General features: G+C 40.9%; 1 protein-coding gene across 1 annotated transcript in view; it reads left to right on the top strand.

Annotated features, from left to right (window-relative positions):
- itga8 (integrin, alpha 8) overlaps window positions 1-19,210 on the top strand; it is a 213,215-nt gene that overhangs the window by 155,019 nt on the left and 38,986 nt on the right. The window contains exons 26-27 of the mRNA XM_052015654.1: window positions 1,972-2,097; window positions 16,899-17,012. Coding sequence (XP_051871614.1) covers window positions 1,972-2,097; window positions 16,899-17,012 — 240 coding nt within the window. The remainder of the gene's footprint in view (window positions 1-1,971; window positions 2,098-16,898; window positions 17,013-19,210) is intronic.

Genomic DNA, 19,210 nt, shown 5'->3' with positions numbered 1-19,210 from the left:
TGATAAGAGCTCAGCAGCAGCAAGAGGGTACCTGACACCTGAGGGAACCTGCGGTTAGCTCCTTAATCAATCTAAGGTTTGTGAAGTAAACAATGGAAGGAATGTAAAGAAGGTCAATGCTGTGACCTTTGTTGTTTGTAATTTATATAAACAATTCGGATGTGAATGTACAAGGCATGGTTAGTAAGTTTGGGGATGATACTAAAATAGATGGTGTTGTAGATAGTGTAGAAGGGTTATGAAAAATTACAGGGGGATCTTGATCAGCTCGGTATGTGGGCTGAGGATTGGCAGATGGCTTTCAATCCAGATAAATATGAGGTATTGCATTTTGGGAGATCAAACCAGGGTAAGACTTATACAGTGAATGGTAGACCCTGGGGAGATATGGAACAGAGGGACCTTGGAGTGCAAGTGCATAGTTCGTTGAAAGCGGCATCACAGGTAGATAGGGTGGTGAAGAAGGCATTTGGTACACTGGCCTTCATCAGTCAGAGCACTGAGTATAGGAGTTGGGAAGTCGTGTTGACTTATATAAGATGTTGGTGAGGCCACACTTGGAGTATTGTGTAGAGTTTTGATCACCCTATTATAGGAAAGATGTTATTAAACTAGGAAGAGTGCAGAAAAGATTTACTAGGATGTTGCCTGGACTTGGGGGCCTGAGTTACAAGGAGAGGTTGTGTAGACTAGGACTTTATTCCCTGGAACATAGGAGATTGAGGGGTATATCAATCTCCTACATAGGAGACCTGATAAAGGTATATAAAATCATGAGGGGCAAAGACAGGGAAAAAGCGCATTGTCTTTTTCCGAGGGAGGGGGTACTAAAAACAAGAGGGCATAGGTTTAACAGCAGAGGAGAGAGATTTCAAAGGGACATCAGGGGCAGCTTCTTCACTCAAAGGGTGGTGCATATTTGGATTGAGCTGCCAGAAATAGTGGTTGAGGCGGACTCATGAGCAATATTTAAAAGCCATCTGGATAAGTACATGGAGAGGAGAGGTTTAGAAGGCTATGGGCCAAGCGCGGGCAGATAGGACAAACTTGGTGGCGAACACAGTTGCCATGGACGAGTTGGGCCGAAGGGCCTGTTTCCATGCTGTATGACTCTATGAATTAAGTGGGTTCAATGTCACATCATGTTTAGAAGGGATAATAAAGATAGGGAAGAAAGATTGGGTATAGAAAGAGAGAAACAAAGATTCAGAGAGGAAAAGTTAAGAAGAAATATATTAAAATGGCATATTTAAACTAAAAACATCTAATGCCTGAAGGAAAGAGGGAATTAACTCATAATATTTAATTTTCTGTGTCAGAAAGCTTAATTGGTAGTCATTTACACTTATATTATTAAAGCAGTGCCTTTACTTGTAATGGCAAGATTAATTTACGAAAATTAGCTTAATGGGCAATTCATGGGCTATTATAACATGTTCCTGAAATAAAAGGCCAACAGGAGGATCTCACAAAGTTAATGACAGGGGTATGAACTCGAGCAATGACTGTGGGATGTTCACTATGAATCTTGCCTGAAGATTGCTTTGCCATTTAATCATAATTAATTGAGAGTACCATTAGCTTTGCTGAGGTATTTTCACAGCAAATTCTGGCCAAATTTGAATATGTGAGGGGAAACATTTTACTGCAGCAGAAACGTTTTTAAAAAAGATATAACCATTTGGTATTGCAGTTATTTTGGCAGAAATCCATAGTTTAACATACTATAATGCATTAACTTATTAAGGCAGATGATGGATAGCATCAAGCTGTGCAGTTATGTTACTGTGCTTTCAGACCACTGGATGAGGTTAACTGGTGTTACGGTTTCAGTAGACTGATTCAATTTACAGGAACAATATGCTGTTAAATCTGAAGTGTGCCTACCAAAGAGGTAAAGTTTCATGATTTCATGGCTGTCCTGGTCATCAGTCAGGTTATTCTCAAGATGTTTCATTTTTCTGATTGTAGACTGCTGGCCCACCAGCTGTTGGGGAGCGTATCACCTTCCAAGACCCTTCTACAACCACACATCACATCACAAGACGAGAAGTGAGGCTACCACAGCCATTAAAGCATGACCGTACAAGAATGCTGGTAAGGAAAGAGCATTGCTAATGGTGGAAAAAACATTTTCCTTTATAGATCCTTTCAGTAACTGAGTGTCCCACCAGACTAAATAATGTTGTTTTGATTTTGTTTATTGCATTGTATTGTGTTCAACAGATTGCAGCCAACATTTTTGCCCTTGCATATCTGTTATGCTAATGTAATATTTAATGCTGCATAAATAACAAAATATTTGGCTTCGGACAAATAATCTGTAGACCACTGCACCATATGGCTGGTGAAGTAAAATAAATGTTAGTGGACTGCTGATGCATGATAAAATGGTGTTAAATCAAAATAATTTTAGGTAACGACAATGCACTAATAAACCATTAAGCTTCATGACATTTAGGAAGTGGTATCCAACTTTTCTATTGTCAACTTCTTAAAATCACTGCTCAAGAACATTTTCTTTTGATCAATTATGTTCCTGACTTATGAGGAAATGCATCACAAGTTTAAGAGTTTTTTCTAACTAGGCATCCACAGAAGTAGAGTTTCCATTCCTCAGACTGAGAGCTTGTTCTTTCCCAGCTGGGGCATCTGCATTTAACTAAGCCTTGTAAGTTTTGGCACATATCAAACTGAGAAATCAGTTTCCACTGGCCTGCCAATGAAAACTGGAAGCAGAGAATGTTCGCCATGACTCTGCTTTCTGGCAGAGATAGGCCTGATATTGGGCCTTCTACCTCATTTATTTCAGATTATTTGGCTTGTGATACTGGCTGGTACCCAGCCAGCTCCTTGGGAGAAGATTTCAACTGCTGCACCTTCTGGCTCCACATTCAGGGAAGTTTACTTATCTTTTTGTTTAAGGTCTTAAACAGTCCCTCTAAGAAGTGTTGGCTACATGGATCCCATGTGTTCCCCTACTGCAGTGGCAAAGCACCAGGCCATCCATGTTTGGAGCTATCTAATTTTGCATATGGGAGTCTTAGCTTCAGGCAATTTAAATGGTGTTTGTTCAATTATAAGCCTTGGATGCCTCTTCTACTCTCTTGATCAATATGGTGGAGTTTGCAATTGTAGTGCATAATGAGTACACCAACCCATCAAAAATAACACTCTTGTTTTTGAGCCCGAGAAACTGGCAAACCACTATCTAATTTTCGACCCAGGATCTCTAGGTGTGATGAGGTTCCTGCTGGGTTTTAAATCAGTGTAGCCTACCCAGTGCACAGTGCTTGTTCCACAACTTGTTCCATTTCTTTAATGAGGATCACTTGATCATTGACCTTTGTTATGAGATACCAAAATCAAAGAGTCCTAATGCTCAATGACAGATCCAGCTCTCCAGGATTTAATAATGAGCCAGCAATGCTGACCAAGTATCAGTAGCACTCTGGACTATCACTAACTCTGTGATTAGATTAGCATGTCACCAAAGCTGGCACTTTAACCCCAAAGAACTTCTATCCAACACTTGCATGTGCTATCACTATTTCCTTGAGGTTTTTAAATCTACTTTTGTTTTCAATGATTAATCTGAAAGGTTACACAACTTCCCCCAAATGAAGATAACTGCTTGTATATATCACAGACTTCTCAAGAAGTTTCTTATAAACAATTTGTTGACGGAATAAGAAATCATTTGCTACGGAGGAATTTTAAAAATTATTTCTTTGTTATTTGTTGTGTTCTTTTACATCATGTATCTTCCACCTATTGGAAAGAAAAAGTGTGTCCCATTTGTTGATCCAAGTACAATTAACCACGTAGCTTTGTGGAATTTTTTTCTGCTGCTTTAGAAACAGAAGTTAGCAACAAACAATCAGCTGGAGGAACTCCGTGGGTCGAGCAGCATCTGTGGGAGGAAAGGAATTGTCAACGTTTTAGGTCGAAGCCCTGCATCAGGACACAAACCATTGACAGTTCCTTTCCCCTCACAGATGCTGCATGACCAGCTGAGTTCCTCCAGCAGATTGTGTGTTGCTCCAGATTCCAGCATCTGCAGTCTCTTATGTCTCCAGGAGTTAGCAGTCTGAAACTGGAAGGAGAAACTGAAAATGGAAAATGTCTTGGAAAAATGGTGAAGTATAGCCTGATAGTTACTGGATGGGTTGGTAGGTTGGCAAAAGGAGAATGGAGATTCAGATGCCAAACCTAGAAGTCTGTTTCTTCTTGCTTGAACTAACATTAGCACAAGCAAATACTGAATAGAAGTTCCATGAGGTTAAATTGCCAGCTTTGGTGACATACTAATATAATTAGAGAGTTAGTGATGGTCCAGAGTGCTATTGATAATTGACTAGCATTGCTGGCTCAATTATAAAACCTGAGGAGTTTTAAATCCACAGTTAACCTGCCCAGAAATGAATCTAACAGACAGACTCAGCTTCAAGCTGGGTGGGGAACACTTCAGAGTTGGTAGGTCCCACCTTGGGATGTTGATGGTCAGGCTGGATATCTTGTGAGAAGTGGCAAGGGAAACTGATTGCAGATTCAGGATTCTTTGTACAGCCAGGCATTCTGTCGTGGCCTACAGGGCCAAGGGAAGCATTTCCTCTGCTCCCAGCCTGCAGCTACACTGTGAAGGCACTTGGCTTCTCCTACTGTGTTCCTCTCGTTGCTGTGACCAACTGTCTTCATTAAAACATTAATGCAAGTTAAATCAATGGCTACCTGCTAACTATAGATGAGTTAGCTAACTGCCCTTTATGTAATCGTAGAAGTTGGCTTTCAACAAAATTTTCCATCACCATGCCCACCCTTCCCACCTTCTCCAGTCCAATATCCGGTCTACTTATTCCAAACAGGGGGCAGAAAGTGTTATAGACAGGAGTTTCAGGGAGGTAGTCACACCGTAGATTCAACTAGAGAGATAGGTGACTGCCCGGAGGTTAGGTAGTGCAGGAGTCCCCTGTGGCTATCTCCCTCTCTAATAAATAAAGAAGTTTGGATATATGGGTGGGGGGGGGGTGGAAATAGCCTTTCAGGGGAAAGCACTAGCAGCAGCCGAATTAGTGGCATCATGGCTGGCTCCGTTATAGAGCAGGGTAGGGCAAAGTAACAGCGAGTGGTAGTGATAGGGAACTCTGTAGTCAAGGGCACAGACAGGCATTTCTGTGGCCATAAGTGAGACACCAGGATGGTGTGTTGTCTCCCTGGTGCCAGGATCAAGGATGTCTCGGAGTGGGTACAGGACATTCGGGAAGGGGAAGGTGAGCAGCCAGAGGTTATGGTCCATATTGATACTAATGGCATAGGTAGGAAGCGAAATGAGGTCCTGCAAAGTGAATATCAGGAGTTAGGCAGGAGGTTAAAAAGCAGGACCTCTAGGGTTGTCATTTCAGGATTACTCCCTGCGCCTTAGTGAGGGTAGGACTTGGAGGAGAAGGCAAATGAATGCGGAGCTGAAGAGCTGGTGCAGGTGGGAGGGCTTCAGCTATTTGGACCTTTGGGCTCTCTTCTGGGACAGAAGTGACCTATGCAAGAGGGAGGGGTTACATCTGAACTGGAGAGGGACCAATATTCTTGAAGGGAGATTTGTTAGTGCTTCTCAGATGAGTTTAAACTGGTCTGGCAGGGAGTAGACCCAAAGTACTAGTCTAGCAAATGAGAAGGTTGAAGCAAATATGGAAATTAAAGTTATTAAGTCCAATAGGCAGGACATGCAGGGGCAGGACAGGGAGTGTGGAAGGTCTGATAGGCTAAACTGTACTATATATAATTTAGATGTTGATGTTTATTTATTAGTCACATGTACGTCGAAACACACAGTGAAATGCGTCTCTTTGCGTTACTGAGACTGTGCTGGGGGCAACCCGCAAGTGCCACTACACTTCCAGCACTAACATAACATACCTACAACTTCTAACTTGTACGTCTTTGGAATGTGGGAGGAAACCGGAGCACCCAGGGGAAACCATGTAGACGTGGGGAGAACATACAAACTCCTTACAGACAGCGGTGGGAATTGAACCCAGGTCGCTGGCGCTGTAATAGCGTCATGCTAACTGCTACATTACCGTGCCCTCACACATAAGGCAGGTATTTCCTGAATTGGAGGACTTGAGTTATCAGGAGAGATTAAGTAGACCAGGTCTCTTTTCCCGAAGTGAAGGAGGCTGAGAGGTGACATAGATAGAAATACCGTCTATTTAATGTGTGCAATTCTGGTTGCCGCATTACGGGAAGGATGTGGAGGGTTTGGAGAGAGTGCAGAAGCAGTTCACTAGGAGGTTGCCTGGATTGGAGTGTATTAGCCATAAGCAGAGGTTAGGCAAGCTAGGATTATTTTCTCTGGAGCGTTGGAAGCTGAGGGGTAACTTGATAGACATATATAAAATTATGAGAGGCACATATAGGGTAGATAGTCTTTTTCCTAGTATAGAAATGTCGAACGTCGACAAAATGTCGAAGAGGGCATAGTTTTAGGGTGAGAGGGGGAAAGTTTAAAAGAGATATGTGAGGCAATTTTTTTCACACAGAGAGTAGTAGGTGCCTAGATAGTGCTACCTGGGGAAGAGGTAGAAGCAAATACGATAGCAATATTTCAGAGGCATTTAGACTGACATATTGACAAGCTGGAAATAAAGGGACACAGACCATGATTAGTTTAGATTAGCATCATGGTTAGCACAGATATGGTGGGCTGAAGGGCCTGTTCTTATGCTGTACTGTCCTATTTTATTCTAAAATTATGAGAAGCATCAACAGGGTAGATAGACAGTGTCTTTTTCCCATGGTAGCAGTGTCTAAAACTAGAGGGCCTTGGTTTAAGGTGCAAGAGATGAGGTTTAAAGGGGATGTGAGGGGTACATTCTTCACACAAAGAGTAGTTGATATCTGGAATGAGGTGGTGGAAGCAGGAACAGTAACAATGTTTATGAAGCATATGGACAGGTACTTAAATGAGCAGGCCATAGAGGGATATGGAATTGATGTGGGTTTAGTATACATAGGCATGATGGTAGGCATAGACACGGTAGGCCGAAGGGCCTACTAACATGCTGTACAAGTCTATGACTCTAAATTCCTCACCATGTATGCCATCAAATTTTCTGAAAGTGATGTTGATGCAAGTAATGAAACTGTGTTGTGAAATGTCCAGTCCAATTATGTATTTTAAAGTAAAAAATTTATAAGTTCATGTCTATAGGTGTTATTCCGTGGTTTGAAAAACACAGGCAAAGTTTCTGGAGTTTTTTTTGTATGAAGACACATTTTATGATTTGTCCCGGGCCAGATCATTCTCAACCCAGCCGGCCTGCTCCCCACTTTCACCCCTGACAGTTTATGGAAGTTGTTATTGCCCTGTGGGTCCCAGTCTAACTGCTCTGACCATCCCTTGTGTCCATGCATAGCAGCTAGGCTTCAGCTGGCAGATCCAGAGAACCGTCTCCAAACCATGCCAATGTCTTTTTGACAGTGAGCTGCTGTTGGAGTCTTTTTCAACTGTTCCAAATGCCTCCAGTAATCAGACATTTAAAAACAGTGAAATAAATTTGAATAGTTAAAATTAAAATTAAAAATAACTTAATTGAAAATGCAATTAATTTATAAACAAATTTATTTGGTATTAATTAATATATGATTATTAATGAATATAAATAGGCAAAAAACAAACCACTGCACTTACTTTCCCAATCAGGTTTGCAGCCCCATTCAAACAGATAGGAAAGGTTTGGCCATAGGGATATGGGCCAAATGCAGGGAAATGGGACTAGCTTAGGTAGCCACCTTGGTCAGCATTGACGAGTTGGACCCAAGGGCGTGCTTCCATGCTGTATAACTCTTTGACTCTATGAATTGTACCTTACTGTTGTAAAGTTGAGGGGTCTGGCCTTAGAACATAGAACAGTACAGCACAGGCACAGTCCACAATGTCTGTGCCAACTGTGATGCCAATTTAAACTGCACATCCGCCTGCACGTGGTATATATCCCTTCATTCACTTTCTGTTCATGTGTCTGTCTCTTAAACACTGCTATCGTATCTACTTGCACCCAGCACCTACCAGGCACCTACAGGTAACACATCCAGGCACCTACCACTCTCTGTGTAAAAGAAATCTTTCCATATAAACTTCCTTTAAACTTTCCCTCTCTCACCTTAAGGCTATGCCCTTCCATATTTGACATTTCCTACACTGGGAAGGTGACTCTGATTATCTACCCTGTCTATGCCTCTCATATTCTTATCTACTTCTATCAAGTTGCCCCTCAGCCTTTGATGCTCCAAACAAAACAATCCAAGTTTGTCTAGCCTCTCCTTATAGCTTTATGGCTAATACTCTCTAATCGAGGTAACATCCTGATGAAACTCTTCTGCATGCTCCCTAAAGTGTCCACATCTTTCCTGTAATGCAGCGACCAAAACTGCACATGATACTCAAAATGTGGCCGAAACAAAGTTTTACACAGCTGCAATATGACTTCCCGACTTTTATACTCAACACCCCGACTGATGAAAGAAAGTGTGCCATATGCCTTCTTTACCACCCTATCAACTTGTGTTTTACTGAATACTTTCCTCTTATATTTGACACCCCCCCCCCCCAAACTGCAACACCTAACACGTCTGGATTAAGCTTCCATTTGCATTTCTCTGCCCACATTTCCAGCTGGTCTATAGCCTGTTGAATCCTTTGCAACCTTCCTCACTATCCACATCTCTGCTAATTTTTGTGTCATCTACAAACTTGCTAATCAGTCCACTTACATTTTCATGCAAATCATATATAATCACAAACGACAGAGGTCCCAGCGCTGATCCTTGTGGAGCATCACTGATTATAGACACAGCAATACATCCCTGAACATAATGCTGAATACAGCAGTGGACCAGACATTACTGAGTTTCATATTGCAGTGCCCAGCCATGGAAGCCAAGAACACACTGACCCATGAAGAGCACCTTGCCACTGGTTTTCTTCTGAACTGGATTAGTAAATTGCTTGAGGGCATGGAAACTAGCTATGTTAATTACTCTGCAAATCAGAAGAATATGGCATTAACTGGGACTGTGCCAGCTGGGACATACTTCCCTTCCGCCACTTCAAAAGGATTAGCTTCCACTGCATGCATGTTGATGTTGACACGAAAATGAAGAATGTCAGAGCTTTATTTATAATGCTGCTTTGGGGTTGGGCAATAAATACTGGCCTTATCAACCGTTCCCAGATCCTGAAAAAAAATTAATAAGGAAAACAGTGGTGATTCTGCTGTTGTTATTTAATGTTTTATTCTTCTATGGAAGTCATGTCACAACACAGGATTCACGTGAGACTGAATTAGCTTTTCTGTAGTGTCATTGGCATCCACAACAGAAATGTTATTGAATTATTGAGTCATAGAGAGATACAGCATGGGAACAGGCCCTTCAGCTCACTGAGTCTGTGCCAACCATTAATCACCCATTTACATTAATCCTACTTGCCACGTAAATTTCCTTTAAACTTTCCCCCTCTTATCTTAAAGCTTTGCCTTTTTGTTTTTGACATTTCCTGCACTGGGAATCTACCCTGTCTATGCCTCTCATATTTTTACCTACTTTTATCAAGTTGCTCCTCAGCATTAGTCCTTTTATTTATTCTCCTGACATTTTCATTAACACTCCCCCAGTTCTACACTTCACCTGCACACTGGGGGCAATTTACAGTGGCCAATAAACCGACGTCATTCACTCTTCTCCCCCTCCCATCGCGCAGAAGACACAAAAGCTTGAGAGCACATACCACCAGACTCAAAGACAGCTTCTATCCCACTGTTATCAGACTCTGGAATAGACCTCTCATACACTAAAAGGTGAAATCATGAACTCTTGATCTCCCAATCCACCTTATCGTGGCCCTTGCACTTTATTTGTCTCCCTGCACTGCACTTTCTTTGTACTTGTGTATGCTATGATCTGTCTGGATGACGTACAAGACAAAAGCTTTTCACTGCATCTCGTACATGTGACAATAATAAACCCATACTATTACCAACTCGAGCATCTTTGGAATGTAGAAGGAAACAGGAGAACCTGGAGGAATCCCATGTATTCACAGGGAGAACAGGCAAACTTCACTCAGACAGTATCCAAGATCAGGATTGAACCCAGGTCTGTTTGAGACAGCAGCTCCACTAGCTGCACTAGTGTGCCACTCTTAAAAGATCCTTTGGAAAATATGCCCACCACAAAATGCATAATTTATCAACATCAAATTGGAGCTAGCTATGCTCTTCAGTGACAATGGTTACCAAAGCTTAATCTCGCAGACTGAAAAATGTGAGTGCAGTGCATGGTTGAAGTGCAGTAGTTCCCGTTACTTTGGGGCCTGGTAGAAGGGTGGTACTTTATTTCTTCATCATCCACACACCCTCCTTTTTCTCCCAAATCACTATTTTCTGAGGAATTATTACATAGAACATAAAACAGTGCAGCACAGGAATAGGCCTTTCGCCAGTCGTGTCTGCACTGATCATGATGCCAATCTAACAAACTCTATCTGCCTGCACATGACCCGTATCCCTCTATTCCCTGCCTGTTCATGTGTCTGTCTAAATCTGCTTCCACCACCACCCCTGGCAGCCCACTCTATGTAACAAAAAAACTTGCCTTGCAAATCTCCTTCAAACTTTTCCCCTCCGGCCTTAATCCTATGCCCTCTAGTATTTTACGTTTCCACCCTGGGAAAAAGACTCTACCCTGTCCATATCATCTGATTTTATGTATTATTATGCATTCTTACTTCTCAGCTACATCCTCAAAGCAACCAGAAAAACCCTCAGTCAAAAAAAAGTAGGGTTAAGGGATAATGTGCCCAGCCATTGCCTGTCTGTTCTGATGTCCCTGCTGGATTTACGACAGGCCTGGTCAAAATAAATGAGAAGATCACTTCTAAGCGAAAAACATACCCACACAATTGGATCCACAAATTGTTAACAGGGATTTCTTTCTGGAATTATCGTGTGTATGAGCTAAAAATATTCAAATGCCTTGTTAACTAACTTAGTCTTTGCAATCTTTTGATTTCTTTCACTTTTGATGATTGACAGTAAAATGTTGTTTGTAAGCCTTTCCTGATGTGATCTGGCCTTATATTTGTCTGACCATACATTTTGCAATTTATTGTTAGGAGTAGTAAACAGACCTGTGTGTATTCAGCTTGATGGATGATCAATGAATAATTTAGTTATTTCTGGAAATGAGTTTCCTTAATAAGCTATTAAAATGTCAACTGCACTTTGCACTTAGCATGAGGTACATCCAGTATTACGATCTTCATGATCGTAATCAACATTAATGTTTTAAAATGCTGAAGGTAAAGCTACACTGTACATAAATGGAATATAACAGCTACTCTATTGCTTAAAGATTGTGAGAACATCAGTTATTAGCTGCAGTTTCTAGAGGTTTGGTGTGTATGTTATATATTCAATTCTTAATACCATCAGGAATCTTCCATAAAAATATAACAAACACATTGTATCCACCAACAAAAAAAAGTGGGAAAGGTTCTGCTGGTAAGTCATAGTCATTAGTATATTTAATTAATTAACAATTTAACAGAAGAGGATCAATGAAGTTAAAAGTACTTCAAAATCCCACCTGTCTGGATCCTGTTCGATCTGGCCCACCGCCCACACTTGTTTTTCTGTGGTCACCTTTTCCTTTCGTGGGTCTTTGGTTCTAAACGACCTTCAGCCGGCAGCCACAGCCATGACATGGGGACGGGTGCTCCTCAAACAGCAACAGGCCCTCAGGCAGTGGATCCTGAGGCTCCAACCCTGGAAAATCCAGAACACTTTTTGATAGCTTGCCACTGACCTATTTTTAAATGTTTCTGATAATTAGAGACATATGAGAACAGTTCATAGACATGTAATTAAAAACATAAAATTATGCACTTAAAAATAGCTTTGTCCACTAGAAATTAACCCAAACCATAAAGTGAAATATTGAAACAAAAAAAAACACTTACCTTCTTAAGCAAGGTCAGTGACCAATTCTAATGAATGGGTTGTACCACTTACACTATCTTTGGCTGACATTAAGCTGAGGAATCAGATGCCTCAGGGTCCCTCAGCTCTGTATTTCACCGCTCCACTGCTGTTCTTGATGCTGAGCAGGTGGTTAGTTGAGCAGGCATCTGAACTCTGGCTCATCTCCAACATTCATTGTGTAACATGTTGACACAAAAGTTAAAGCCAAGCTGATCCACAAGGAAGCTGTCCCTGGTGCAGCCAATGGTGAGGGCAGTTTGGCCCAATAAGATGTAACGATAAGAACAAACAAGAGATTCTCCAGGATGTTGCCTGGAATGAAGGGCTTTAGTTATAAGGAGAGATTGGATAGGCTGGAACTGTTTTCCCTGGAGTGCAGAAGGCAGATGGGTAACCTTGTAGACATTTATAAAATTATGAGAGGCATAGATAGGCTAGATGGTCAGAATCCTCTAAAACTAGAAGACATAGATTTAAGGTGAGAGGGGAATTATCTAAGGGAGGTCTGAGGGGCAAGTTTTTCACACAGAGGTATATGGAATGAGCTACCAGAGGAAGTGGTAGAGGTGGGTACAATTACAACATTTAAAAGACATTTGGATGGGTACATGGATAGGAAATGTTAAGACGGATATGCTCCAAATGCAGGCAAATGGGACTAGTGTAGATAGGCATCTTGATCAGCATGGGAGGTCAGGGCCAAAGGCCCTGTTTCCGTGTTGCACTACTCCAGGCGCAGGCAAGGTAGTGTAGTGGTTAGTGTAATGCTATTACAGTGCCAGCGACCCGGGTTCAATTCCCGCCGCTGTCTGTAAGGAGTTTGTACATTCTCCCCGTGTGTCTGCGTGGGTTTCCTCTGGGTGCTCCGGTTCCCTCCCACATTCCAAAACCATACGGGTTAGGAGGTTGTGGGCATGCTATGTTGGTGCCGGAAGCGTGGCGACACTTGTGGGCTGCCCCCAGAACACTCTACGCAGAAGATGTATTTCACTGTGTGTTTCGATGTACGTGTGACTAATAGAGATAGCTTTTCTTCTCCTTGACTCCATGACTCTACACAACTCCGGTGAGCTTATGATCATTTTATTTGTGAGGAGTAAGGTGTGTTCATTTACATTTTGATTCCCACCTCAACCCCACCCCATGTCCTGGTGCCATCAGCAGACAGGACAAAATCATTTGTATCATAAGAAGTCAAAAAACAAGGAGGAAGAAAAAATAACATTTTCTGGTTTCTAGCAATCATAACTCTAAACAAGTTATGTTGTGGTTATGTTTAGCTTGGATTGCTTACTGTTATACCCAGTTTAATTTCCCAGAATAGGTCCTGTAGTACTTCCTTCCTTGTTGATTCGTAGACATAATGATCCAAAAACTCTCCTCCGTGTGTTGTGGAAACGAAAACAAATGCTAGAAATACTCAGCAGGTTAGGCAGCAGTTGTGAAAGGAAAGATGTAACATTTCAGATCTGTGACCTTCAATCAACTGTGACCGAAGAAATTAAATGATAAAATGCAAGGCAAAAGGTAGTGCAAATGGGACAAGTGAAGAATGAGAAGATGTTCGAAGGGAGGTGTAAATGGAAGAAGCCGAATCATAACTTAAAATTGTTGAACTCCAGAATGTTGTAACTCAAGCTTATGTTGAGCTCCATTAGGGCAGTTGAAGAGACCAAGGGTAGTGAGCTCAGAGTGGGAGTTGGATGAGGATTAAACTGATGGGTAACTGGAAGCTTGAGATGACATTAATGATTGCAACAGAGTTCCTAAATACTTTCTCCTAAATATGGAAATCACTTTACACACAATCGATGGGGAATTTAAATTGAACATACAAATAAGTTACTGGAAAGATTCTTTTGAGTCCTGGATAGTGGGAAAAGAAGAAACATAAGGACAGGTGTTGATTCTCCTCCTGCTCCTTCTGCAGTATCATGTGAATTGTAGGGAGATTTGGTAGTGACGTAGAAGTGAATCATTGTCCTAGAGGGAATGGATGCTTAAAGGGTTTGGAAGGAGAGCATATATCAATGGTCTCAGCATGTTAGAAGTTCACATTTATTGTTGACATCGGCATACATACACAGAGTCTAAATGCCATGAAAATTAGCTTTTTGAGCAGCAGCACAGTACATTACAAGACGAGGACAAACATAAGCTTAAATAAACTTAAATTAACGTAACGTGCCCAAAGTGTTGAATGTGTAGGCTGGTGGAGAAGCTGAGGACATGGAGTACCCTATCTTAGTCCAGGAGAGGTTAGAGCAGTTTGGGAAATGGAATGGAAGCCTTTCTGAATCCTATCAAGTACCATACAGGGGAATCGTCAGCTGAGAGAAAAGAAGACATATCAAGCACAGGCATTGAAGGTGATATCTTCACAACTGATGTGATGGAGAATCATGTGGAATATTTGTTGTCAGTCGGATGGGAGAAAATGTAATCAAGTTCAGAAGAGCAGAGAATTTATGGGACAACTATATAAGTCATTGGTTAGGTGACAGCTAGAATACCATGTGTGGTTCTGGACACCACTGTATGGAATGGATGTGATTGTGCTGGAGAATGTGCAGAGGAAGTTCACCAGAATATTGACGGAGATGGAGTGTTTCAATTATGAGGAGGTGCTGGAATGGCTGGGTTTGTTTTCGTTGGAGTGGAGAGGCTGAGGGGGAACCTGATAGAGATTTAAAAAAATTATGAGTGGCAGAGACAGGTTAGATAGTTGGAGACCTTTACTCATAATAGTGGTGTCTAAAATTAGCGGGCATAGGTTTAGGGTAGGATGTAAGAGGTTTAGAAGGGATCTGAGGAAGTTCTTTATCATCCAGAGGGTGTTTGAAATCTAGAGAGCACTGCCCGAGCAGGAGACATGGAGGCAGGTGCTCACACAACATTTAAGAAGTATCTAGATGAGCACTTGAATTGCCAGAGCAAGGAAGGCTACGGACCAAGTGGTGGTAAATGGGATCAGACAGATGGTGCTTGATAGTTGGCATGGTGGGTCAAGGACTAGTTTCTGTGCTGTATAACTGTGTGACACCATGACTTCCATATCTTTAGCACCATGTTTATCCTGGTCTATATTAGAACCACTGAAGTCTCCCAACTTTACTATTTTTTATTATAGCCCTTCTGAAATTTTCTCAACTTTCTCTCTTTCACTGTTTGGAATAATTTTCTTGTTCCCCATCTCACGCTAAATAGATTCAGTTCCAGAACCATTAACTAGCAGCTATCTTCTAGATAGTCCTTGAGATTTCATAGAGAGTTTCATAGAGTTATACAGCAGGGAAACAGGCCCTTCAGCCCATCTTGTTCATGACGGCCAACATGCCTATCCAAGTTAATCCCATTTTCCTGCATTTGGCCCATATCTCTCTAGATCTTTTCTATCTGTGTACCTGTCAGAGATAGTTTGGAAAAATCTAGTAGCATGAGAATAGTGTTTTCAGTAGCCTTCATTTATGAGGGAGGAGGAGTTTCTAATCCATTAGGGTCTGCATAGCATTGTACAGTACTAAAAGTGCTATTGACAGGTTTCCTCCAACAAACCTACTTATGTTTGGAAGAGTTATATTGCAGCTGCCAGGTTAATATCAGGATGGCCAAAGTGCTTCAGATTTTAGCACACTGGCTTTACAAATTTCTTACTCTCAACTTAATTTTGTAATGTAATGAGAACCCCCTCAACAAACAATCCTTTGCTGCCTGTATGGTAGAACTTAAATATCCACAGCAACCCAGAATAGTGAAAGGTTCACAGGGGAAGAATGACACCCAATTGAAAAAGAACAAACAAGTCTCATGGAGAAAAATGGAATTTGAAACAAAACTTAACCTTAAATAGAAACCATCATTTCACTTTATATGGCCAGTTTGTGGAGGCCAGATCTTGGGTCTTTAAATATCTGCAGTTATTACAGAGAAAACATCTTTGGAAGGATCTAGCCTGGAGACACAATATTTTTAATGGAACTTTTAAGCATGTGATTTACAAATTGGAATGAAGCTCTACACAGTGGAAGCCTCTGTCCTAAAATTAAGCAGCAGAAATCAGGCAGCTTGGTTACATGAGAAGAGGTCTCCTATTTCTCTAAGCTGCACCTATGTTAGTTGTTCATTCTTACAAAAATGATCTTCTAACTTTTTCTCCAACTTTAATACAAGTTGAAAAATTGTCTTAAGCTTCAGAAAAATGATTTTCATCTCCAGTATTTGTACTTCTGTTGACAGGCATTCACAGAAAATGGTCTGAATACAAATGTATATTAAGTTAGATATCAAACTGACACCACCATATTAGCTGCATAACAGGAAAAACCAGTCTGATGCTGGCCCTCATCTACGTAAAATATAGATTTGTAATCAATGCTACCAATTATGTTGCTCTTTTTATCATCTTGGAACATCATGAATTGCATTGCATAATGAAGAAGTTTTGAAGTTCTGTTAAGTAGGCAAATATGGAAAATCTGCTAATTACTTAGATAAAAAAGCTGTAGGAAACCATCCAGGCAAACCATTGCTGAGATTGTCTTATTTTATCAATCAATGTAGCTCAACAATATTTGTTTTCAACAATCCCATTATTTGCACTCACACAGCAGTTCACCACATCATGCAGTAGAGTGGCATGATTTGAAATTAGTTGGGGAGGGCAGTCACCACAAAAATGTTAACAAACCTTTTTAATAATGTAAATAAATAAGAACACATTTTATAGGAGTCACATGCAAGGGTCTGTTTTATTTTATTTTTTGATTGCCAATAGCAAATCCAGAAAGTATGTGAAAACCATCAAATTTCATTCTATAGTCAGTAGAATTTCTCATCATTAATCTTTTTGTTTTACAGAATTGTAGCAACATTGAATGTACAAAAATAGTCTGTCATGTTGATCAACTGCGGAGAGGGCAGAGTGCAGTGCTAAAAGTTCGGTCTCGCATCTGGGTTCAGACCTTCCTTAAGGTAAAATGCAAAATAGTTCATTGTGAGCTTCATATACAATGATCTACAAAAGAAAAGGCCAGCCTTCAATGAACATTCCGTAAAATAACAATCACTTAAAATGTTCTTTGGTTGGATTAATTAGTTGTCTCCCCATATTTAGGAATTTGCATATTCATTCAGTTTAATGACTGCTCATAGCTTCCTCAACCCTACACAAATTCCTTATGAGATTTTTGTCATATCCGTAAGTTTGTCGATTAAATTAATTCTGAAATGATCACTATAAGATATTGCATAACAACACAAAAGGGGATGGTTCTTAATGTTACTTAATATTCCATGCTGCTTGTCGCTGGGGAGTTGGGTAGAACACACTTGTGCACAGATTCTTTATCAAACATGTTCAATTTATTATGTATGAATGTAGAAGCTGTTAGCTAAATATGATGCACAGTTGAAATGCAAATCTCCACTGTTCTGGAAACTTTGCAGTTCTGCACAATAAAAAAGTTAATTGTGCAATACTCCAGACCCATAAAAATCAAATAGTCATTGAACTGGTCAAGAAAAAGACTTGATTTGCAATTAAAAGCAAGAAGTTTTAGTTACATTGCCTATTTGTGCCTAGTTTTGCAGGTATCATGTTCCTGCTTTACTTATTTAATTTTGGAAATTTGCACTCAAGAGCTCTATAATCTACAGCTGCAAAATGAGCGGCAGGCCCAGAACCACCGTTCCACTTTCCCAATGGAGAAGCAGCTAAATTTTAAATTGTTAACATGCTGTTGGAACAATTGCAGCTAAAGAGCCATGACCTACCATTTAATAACATAATCATCTCCAAAATTTTCCAGTTTCACATGGACTCTATTATAAGGTCCAAGTCGCCAGTGTCTGGTCTCACTACTCCCAGCACCATCTGTACCTGAACTTCTGGCCAACATCTTTAAGATGGGGGAAGAAAGGGAGAGAGGAACAAAAGGAGAAGTACTACTTTGAGCCCTGTAATCATGAACAGAATGTAAAAGCCATCTTTCTTGAAACTTAAAGTCTGTGGCACTTTTAGACAGGGTGGTAGGAGTCTTGGGCAATCATTTTTTAAAGTAGCTATGCAATAACAGAGACCTATATAAAGACAAGATTTTCTTTTGAACTAAAAATTGAACTAGAAATTACATTGCTCAAATCAACATTTTTATGGGCTACATCTCATCTTTTTCTAATTGAAAAGCCATTCAATTCCATGCACGCATCGTCAAGCAGTGAGCAGACCAAAATACGTTGCAGGGTCTATCCTTCACTGCCATCGCAAGTCATTCTCATGTCACCATGTCATCTCTCGAATGGTTGACGTGGGTATGAAGGGGGCTTAAGGCCTTCCAGGTGGTCCATTTATCTTCTGTCCCCTCGGGAAGCTACTCAGTCACCCTTGCACCATGCTGATCTCAACTGATTGCAGCAGTAGCACTGACAATCCATGGTGTCTTGTGGAAGCTCCTGCACAACCTCTGGCGTTTTTCTGCAGTGTTGGGACCATGTAGAAGATGTCTGGATTTCTCTGTTTATCATTTCCTTTATGGTCCAAGATCTGAGACTCAACACCTCCCTCTACAACTGGATCCTTGACTTTCAGACCAACAGACCACAATCAGTGAGGATAGGCTAGCAAACAACCTCCAGCACGATTATTCTCAACACTGGTGCCCCACAAGGCTGTGTCCTCAGCCCTCTGCTCTACTCCCTATATACTCATGACTGCATGGCCAGATTTTGCAGATGATACCACCATAGTAGGCCGTATCTCAAATAATGATGAGTCGGAGTACAGGAAGGAGATAGAGAGCCTAGTGACATGGTGTCATGAACAACAACCTTTCCCTCAATGTCAACAAAACAAAAGACCATTATCCCTGTACTACCTCAATGCACTCTGTACTACCTCAGTGCACAGTGTAATGAATTGATCTGTATGAATAGTATGCAAGACAAGTTTTTCACTGTACCTCAGTACAAGCGATAATAATAAACCAATACCAATACCAACTCTCTGGATGACCATGGGTGCTATATAAAGCCTTTGGCATTTGTTGGCTTAAGGCAATCAGTGACAAATCTTTTTTGAAGAACCTGAATTCATTTTCCCTCTTTATTTTTCATTCTGTTTTCATTTGATACTTAATTAATTTCATACCATTGCTGTTTAGTCCAAGCTTGCA

Source organism: Pristis pectinata, chromosome 5 (assembly GCF_009764475.1).
Source record: "Pristis pectinata isolate sPriPec2 chromosome 5, sPriPec2.1.pri, whole genome shotgun sequence".
Classification (NCBI taxonomy): Eukaryota; Metazoa; Chordata; class Chondrichthyes; order Rhinopristiformes; family Pristidae; genus Pristis; species Pristis pectinata.
Note: the sequence above shows the minus strand (reverse complement) of the source record. Positions and strands in the feature narration are given on the sequence as shown.